At 33.9% G+C, this 7,952-nt stretch overlaps 1 protein-coding gene across 1 annotated transcript; it reads left to right on the forward strand.

Annotated features, from left to right (window-relative positions):
* The first annotated feature begins 1,562 nt into the window (after positions 1 to 1,562).
* LOC123204605 (probable aspartyl aminopeptidase) lies at positions 1,563 to 7,952 on the forward strand. Its single transcript, XM_044621360.1, has 11 exons — positions 1,563 to 1,727; positions 1,819 to 1,954; positions 2,121 to 2,199; positions 2,334 to 2,536; positions 2,655 to 2,727; positions 3,597 to 3,680; positions 3,833 to 3,988; positions 6,375 to 6,551; positions 6,707 to 6,781; positions 6,858 to 6,998; positions 7,530 to 7,952. Exons 1-11 carry the CDS (start codon positions 1,631 to 1,633, stop codon positions 7,749 to 7,751), a joined length of 1,443 nt encoding a protein of 480 aa, XP_044477295.1. The 5' UTR covers positions 1,563 to 1,630; the 3' UTR covers positions 7,752 to 7,952.

Genomic DNA, 7,952 nt, shown 5'->3' on the forward strand with positions numbered 1-7,952 from the left:
TAAGTTACGATTCAAAGATTCAATAAGTCACATTTCAAGGCTTCAAAATATATTTGAAAATTGATAAATTTTTATTCAAATATAGATAGAAACAAAAAGATGAGCATAAGCGAGGAGAATGATGAGTGCGAACGGATGGTGCATAAGGTGCGTGAGGTACGTAGACTACGTAAAGGGTGCGTAGGGTGAGTAAAGGGTGCGTAGGGTGAGTAAAGGGTGCGTAGAGTGCATAAGGTGCATAAAGGGTGCGTTAGGTGCATAGAGTATGTAAGGTGAGTAAAAGGTGTGTACGGTATGCAAGTTATATAATATAATATTATAATATTTAATATAATATATAAAATAATAATAATAATTTTAAATATATATTATATTACTATTTATATATTTTTTATATTATATTTTATATATATATAAACAACAGAGGTGTGAACCTTACGCATCCTATGCACTCATACGCATCTTTTACGCATTCTACGCACCCTTTATGCACTCTAATACCTTTTTATGCATCTTACACACCTTTTACACACTCTACGCACCATTTACTTCGCCCTTATGCACCATACGCACTCTACATACCTATATGTACCTTTACGCACCTGCGCACACCCTCACACACCCTTCTTCGCATTTATGTTAATCTTTTCATTTTAATCTATATTATAACAAAAATTGATTATTTCGAATAAGTTTTTGAATCTTCAAATCATAACCTAACAAATATAGAATGCTCATAGGTTATCAAAAAAAATATTTTGATGTAATTAACTAAGAGGGTGATGTAATTAGCCAATAAGGATATTATTGGAAACAAAATTAAATTTGTTTAAAAAAGTAAAATTACTATAAATTTACCTAAAAAAGTTTGGACGAAAAATTTAGTGCCTATTTTAATTAATATCCTTAGACTAAAACTTGGGTGGAAAATACTCCTTTTCCCACTTCCTTTCAAATGGCCATCCATAGAGCTAAAGGTTAAAAGCATAGAGATGTCATACTTTGGAATAGATAAAAAAAAAATGTAAGATAGTTTTACATATGTATATACGGTGAAACTGATCAATTAGACTTTTTACACAGTTGTTGAGCACTCTTGCTTGTTTAGATTGTAATTTTTAGTATTGGATAATATATTAGAATGGAAGAGGTTTACATTTGTTTGGAGTCATTAAAATATTAGATTGTAACATATATCCCTTGATCCTAAATTTGGTTACATAAGAAAAGTTTTTAAGCATTTCTAAGGAAAAAAAATATGCAATCCTAAGTTAAGATGGACAACTAAAATTAAAATTACAAAATTCTACTGTACAAACTAATATAAATACATATATAGTCTACCGATTATCATTACCAAAGATGAATATTTGTATAAATTTTATAATAATTTCTAAACTTTCTCTTATTATATTATCCATTCAATATTTATTACAATAACTAAAAATGGAATATTGATGGGGTCATGAAATATGGGCCAGGACAAAAGCCCAATTCTAATGCTAGCACAAGTATTCCCTACGCAGAACCCGATTCCTTGTGCTCTGCCTATATTAGATCGTGTCGAAGGATCAACAAATAATTGAACCAACTCAAACACTCGATACTCGATCAATCAGTGGAGGAGGCGATGGCTAAGACAGAAGCTAATGGCGACGAAGTGAGCTCCCTAGTCTCCGACTTTCTCCAATTCTTAAACGCATCTCCTACTGCTTTCCATGCCGTTGGTAATTGACTTCCTTCCCTCTTTTTCCGTTTTGCTGTCATCAAAGACAGACCCATGTTGGATTTTATTTTATTTTATTTTTTATATTTCAGATGAGGCAAAGAGGCGTTTGCGAGAAGTGGGGTACGAGCAGATTTTAGAGAAGGAAGATTGGCACTTGGAAGCTGGAAAGAGATATTTCTTCACCAGAAATCATTCCACAATAGTGGCTTTCGCCATCGGTAAAAAGTAATATTATATCTCTTGATTTTCAGTTTTCCGCTCTTGTTTTTGTATCTCTGCATCCCTTTAACCAAGTATTTAATTCTTTCGAAACGAGTAAAAGGAAGAATTTTTTAGAGTTAAATTTGATTTAATTCTCTCAAGTTTGTGATGTGGAGAGATCTATGCTTAGATATGTTGCTGGAAATGGATTCCATATAGTGGGTGCTCATACGGACAGTCCTTGTCTAAAGTTGAAACCTGTTTCTAAGGTAATTTGTTTGTATATCTTTGTTTTTTTTTTTTTTCAAGTATTAAACACTCTTGATATATGTGAAATGTGAGCTTTCTTGGTAAAATTATTGACCAACTGACCTTAGCTTTCCAACATTTGTGGATTGGTCAGGTGTCTAAAGGCGGGTATTTGGAGGTTGGTGTCCAAACATATGGAGGCGGTTTATGGCATACATGGTTTGATCGTGACTTGACAGTTGCAGGACGGTTGATAATTAGAGAAGAAAAAGATGGTTCTGTTTTTTATTCCCATAAGCTACTCAGAATCGAGCAGCCTATAATGCGAATTCCTACACTGGCCATACACTTGGACAGGTTCTTTTACTAGATGAAACTTCTTGTTATCGAGTGTTTTGTTGTTGTGGTTGACCAATCTGTTGTTTCTCTTGATATAGCTTATTTATATATGCGTTTCTGTTATTTCTTTATTCAGGAATGTGAATAGTGATGGATTTAAGCCGAACACCCACAGTCATCTTCTCCCTGTCTTGGCGACATCAATAAAGGTATTCTTTCTACAAAGGAATTGTTCAGTGCATACTAAATTTCCTTCATGTGCCTCATTTGCTTGGTGTTAAAGCATATATTCTTTGTTCATTAATATGTTTTGAGGAAGACGATTCTATATAGTTAGTTTCCAAATGCAATTTAAAATTTGATTCATGGTTAGCTAGGTTAAATTCATGGTTTAAGGCCATTATGAGGCAGTGGTTATATTTTAGAAGGTAGAATAAGTGATTTTAAGTTATCAAGGACAAGAACACATTCCATTTCGTATTTAGATGTAAAACAAGCGTACAATAATTGTGCATATACTGTTGATTATACGCACAAAGTTACAGCAAAATAATTAAAATGATGGAAGACCTTGACTTTGGGGGGGTTGGGGGGAGGAAGGGAAGTGGGGAGGAATTCTAAGATTTTAACCGCTTATATCCTATAATATGCCATTCTTGGAAATCCCATACAGATTATGATTAGTCTTGATTAATAGATGAGAAGTTTAATTTAAAAGATAATGATCTGGGTACAAAATCCTCAGAGTTTTCAGTTTCATAATTCCCTAATTTGTATGTTTTGATTTAAAATTGATATTTTTACTAATTTATACATGAAATGACCGACTTAGATTTTTTTATTAAGTATTCTTCAAATAATCTTTTTTTAATGGCAGTCGGTTTTCTTTATTTGGTGGGAATTAATTATCTACTGTTGGAGTTATTGCCTCTTAATTAGTAAAAATAGGGGTAATTGAAGCTCCCATGGATATGATTTACCTAAAAATGTTGAAGTCTTGATACTGATTCAGTAATGTCTTTTTCATTTGTTTTCTTTTCTTCCTCTCTTATTTTAATCAACATTCTACTTTTCACAGGACGAGCTTAATAAAGTGGCCACAGATAACTCCAAAGGAAAACCAACTAGTAATAACTCCAAGCATCACTCAGTTCTACTCCAGGTTAATGATTTTGAAATTGATTCTTTCATCATCTTTTTATCAACCGATGAATAGTTAATCGGATGATACAAGTATTGTTACTCTGTAAATGGATCGAGTTTAGAATTTTTTGCATTAACAGTAATTTCTGTATCTCTTCCTTTGTTCATCAGATGATCGCAAGTCAGCTTGGCTGTGCAGTAGATGATATATGTGATTTTGAACTACAAGCATGTGATACTCAACCAAGTGTATTAGCTGGTATTAAGAAGGAATTCATTTTCTCAGGAAGGCTTGACAATCTCTGCATGTCGTTTTGTTCTCTTAAGGTATGACTGTTTTGTGGGTTGCATCTTCCTGTGTTAGGATGCAAGTGTGAGTTGCATGGTTGAGTTTTCTATTTTCTGCCATATTTTACATATTATAGTGCCCTATTTTCATATTGCGTCAGAAAAAATCCTTGGTTGTGACAATTTTATGACAGAGAACAAGCTATAAATGGGTCATATTCTCGTTCGTTCGACAGAACTCAAAGATAAACAAAAATTCTTAAAGAAAACTCATACTAAAATTTATTGATAACCAATTGAGTTAAATTGAATTTGCAAAGACAACCTAATTTTACTAAGACTAGGACTCTTAACTAATTTAATTCGGACTTAAACTCTTTAAAACACCCTTCTAAATAAAAACTAACTCTAATATAATTAAAAAGATAGTTCCTACATGAATTAGGTTTTCCCATACAGGTTAGGACTCTTAATTCCTTGTGGAACATGATGTTTTCCCGTAAAAAAGTCTTGGACAAGATTGTGTCATGACATGGTGCATTCTGTTCAAAAAACCAATTCTTCTATTTATTCACCTTCTCTACTCAACTTTTCTTCTAGCCTTGGATCTTCCTTTGACCTCTTCTCTCCATGTCGTAGTCTTGCCTTCTTTTCATAATTTGGTTGTCTTGGTCCTGTGTCATACTCCCCTACTAAAAAAAAGAGACCCGCCCTCGAGTCATCATCATACAACACACCCTCCAAACATATAGAAACATCAAACCAAGGTTTGAATCTTGCCTTCATTTGAGCATGAAAAATTTGTTTTCATAGATGTATCCATTTCATAATAACATTTTTATGTTAATTAACAACCTTCTTGTAATCGTCTTTAGGAATTATCACGAATGTGCCTTCATGATTATAGGTAGGGCTAATTTCCACTTGTGAAACTCCATAATCAATTTTGAAGATCTTGTTATAAGAAGTATGCCTATCAGGGAAAGTGTGCATTTGAAGCAGCTCCTTAGTGTCTGTGTCGATCACATTTATGTTGGCTTCAATGAAGAAAGGATTACCTTGATAAATGTGGAGATTATCCTCCTCATCAATTTCTTTGATTATGGAATTATCTTGAAGGGAATGAAGATTTTCTTGACCTAAGGGAGGTTTTTTCATCAGCTTCTTTGTCATCCCCAAATTGCTCTTCCTTCTTTGCCTAAACAACTTCAGTTTCTTCTTGAAATTGAGGTAGTTTTGTGAAGCTCAAAGTGATTTCAAGAAATTCATTCCTCTCCATGGGCACAAACTTATTGCCCACTTCTTTATTCACCTCATACCCTTCGTCTTCTCTGATTGCTTCATTAGGCTGACGGAATTTTTCAATCTTTAATTTGTTTGAAAGGGTTTTAAGATAATTTGCCAATCTTGCTAGAACTCCTTAAATTTCTCGGTTAAGTTATTAATTGTGCTCATGATTCCATCGAATTGCTCCGTTACCTATATCTGATTTTCTTGCTGCCTAACTTTTAAATAAACTTAAAAAAATTTCCCTAAATAAAATCAACTTTGACTTTTAACAAGGGATAGGATAGCCACTTTTTGGAAAATTAATCTAACCAGTTGTAATCCTAACATAGAACGTAATTCTAGCAAAACATTAATTTATTTTTTTTCTTCTGATTGACATAATCCTTTACCTTTTTTCAGATGTTTGGACTTGGTTGTCTACTCTTCTTGCTTTGGTTCCTTTCCATGCTCTTGCCTTGCTTTCCCTCCATGATTTGAAGAACTTGGCCCCTCATCATTTCAATTCTGAATAACTTATTCCATCTGGTTTTTCATTGTTGATTTATGAGATAAATATTGTTTTTGATTGTTTGGATTGTTAATTTTTTTTTTTTCCTTCTAATTGACATCACCCTATGCCTTTTTTCAGACATTTGGACTTGGTTGTGTACTCTTCTTGCTTCGGTTTTTTTTCCATGCTCTTATCTTGCTTTCCCTCCATGATTTGAAGAACTTGGCCCCTCATCATTTTAATTCTGAATAACTTATTCCATCTGGTTTTTCATTGTTGATTTATGAGATTACTATTGTTTGGATTGCTCTTGTTCAGAATTCTCTATAGTGATTTGGCATATTTAATTTTAATTGAAGTTTTTTGTGGAGTAGCATTTCTCATTGGATCCTAGTTTGGCTGTTGTCAGACATGTATGCTTTGGTGATCTCTTCTAATTCTTTGATGTTAAGTTTTGTACCATAAGTTTTAATTCAGTTTCGAAAGTTACTAATATATGGACAAAATTGCAAAGTTTTGTGCTATACCTGTCATTTGTAATCTGGCATTATCGTTTTCTTAAATTTTTAATTACTTTTTTATCATTCATTTCATATATTATACTCCAGCTATGTCTCATTTGTTCCTTCATAAATTCAAATTCAGGCTTTGATAGATACTACATCTTCTGATAGCAACCTTGAGGACGAGACTGGGGTTAGAATGGTGGCATTGTTTGACCATGAGGAGGTTGGATCATCTTCAGCTCAAGGAGCTGGGTCTCCTGTCATGTTGGATGCTTTGTCACGAATCACAAATTCTTTCTGCTCAAATACTAATATGGTATGCTCTTTTTTTTCCTCTGGTTCCAGTTTCTCAGTTCAAACATTTAATAGGCATACCCATCCTATGCATTTTATGCTTTCTTGCTGTGATATTTTGTGATCTTGAAACCTTTTTGTCCACAGCATAATGTCTTTTTTTTTTTTTTTTCCCAGTTGATTGAGAAATCAATCCAGAGGAGTTTTCTTGTTTCTGCTGACATGGCACATGCCCTCCATCCTAATTACATGGTATGTTGTTGTATGCATTCATAATTTGTTATGATTTCTCTGGTTGGATTGTGTTTAATCTGGGATTATTTTTCAGGAAAAACATGAAGATAATCATCAGCCCAAGTTGCATGGTGGGCTTGTCATCAAGCACAACGCAAATCAACGTTATGCAACTAATGCTGTTACATCCTTCATATTCAAGGAGATAGCCTTTAAGCATAACCTTCCTACTCAGGTCTGTTTTCACATTTTAAGAACTTTTGGTTGTCTACAAGTTTTGAATTAAGGTATATGGTTATGATAAAATGGAAATATCAGCATGTAGGCTGTGGGCTGCATCTCGATCTATGAAGTGATGTCTTGGAATTGTGGTATAAATCTTAGGTTCAAATTATGTGAATTTAGAAAGAGAAGGAATACATTGTTAGCTTAAAGTTGTCTTCAAAATGGGAGACTGGAGCTTCATTTTACTTGTTGGAGTTCTAAATTTCATCCTACCAGGAATTGCAATAAACAAAGGATAATGCTTTCTGTGGAATAATTTTTTTGAAATCTAGCATGTCATTGTCATTGCCATACTCAATCTTGTTGGATTTCATTCTTGTTTCTAGTCAGCATACAACGAATGAGAATCAATCAGGGGCAAATGATGTATAACTTTAAAGAATTAGAACACTTTTAATTGAAATGGAAGCTGCAACTTGCAATGTGAGATTTTTTGTTAGGTGGATAAACTACTTATCTCTGGAAAACTGTATGAGTGCAGGAGTTTGTGGTCCGCAATGACATGGGTTGTGGTTCAACGATTGGTCCCATCTTAGCAAGTGGAGTGGGGATTCGTACAGTTGATGTTGGTGCACCACAGTTATCGATGCACAGTATACGAGAAATGTGTGCCGTTGATGATGTGAAACATTCATACGAACATTTCAAGGCATTCTTCCAAGAATTTACTCATCTTGATAGCAAGGTAACTGTGGACGTATAGGTCTCACCCCCTGTGCTCAGAAGTCGCAGTAAATCATGCCAGTCTTTGTCCCAACTTCCAAATGCGATGCAGGCATGGTTTTGTAATACTTAGATGATGATTTGGTGAATTATGACTATATACTGGAAGATAACTATTGGATAAATGACCATTGTTCAGCGTTGATTCAAAGCTAATGAGTTGTTGCACGTTGCATTTGTA

This window comes from Mangifera indica, chromosome 20 (genome assembly GCF_011075055.1).
Source record: "Mangifera indica cultivar Alphonso chromosome 20, CATAS_Mindica_2.1, whole genome shotgun sequence".
Classification (NCBI taxonomy): domain Eukaryota; kingdom Viridiplantae; phylum Streptophyta; class Magnoliopsida; order Sapindales; family Anacardiaceae; genus Mangifera; species Mangifera indica.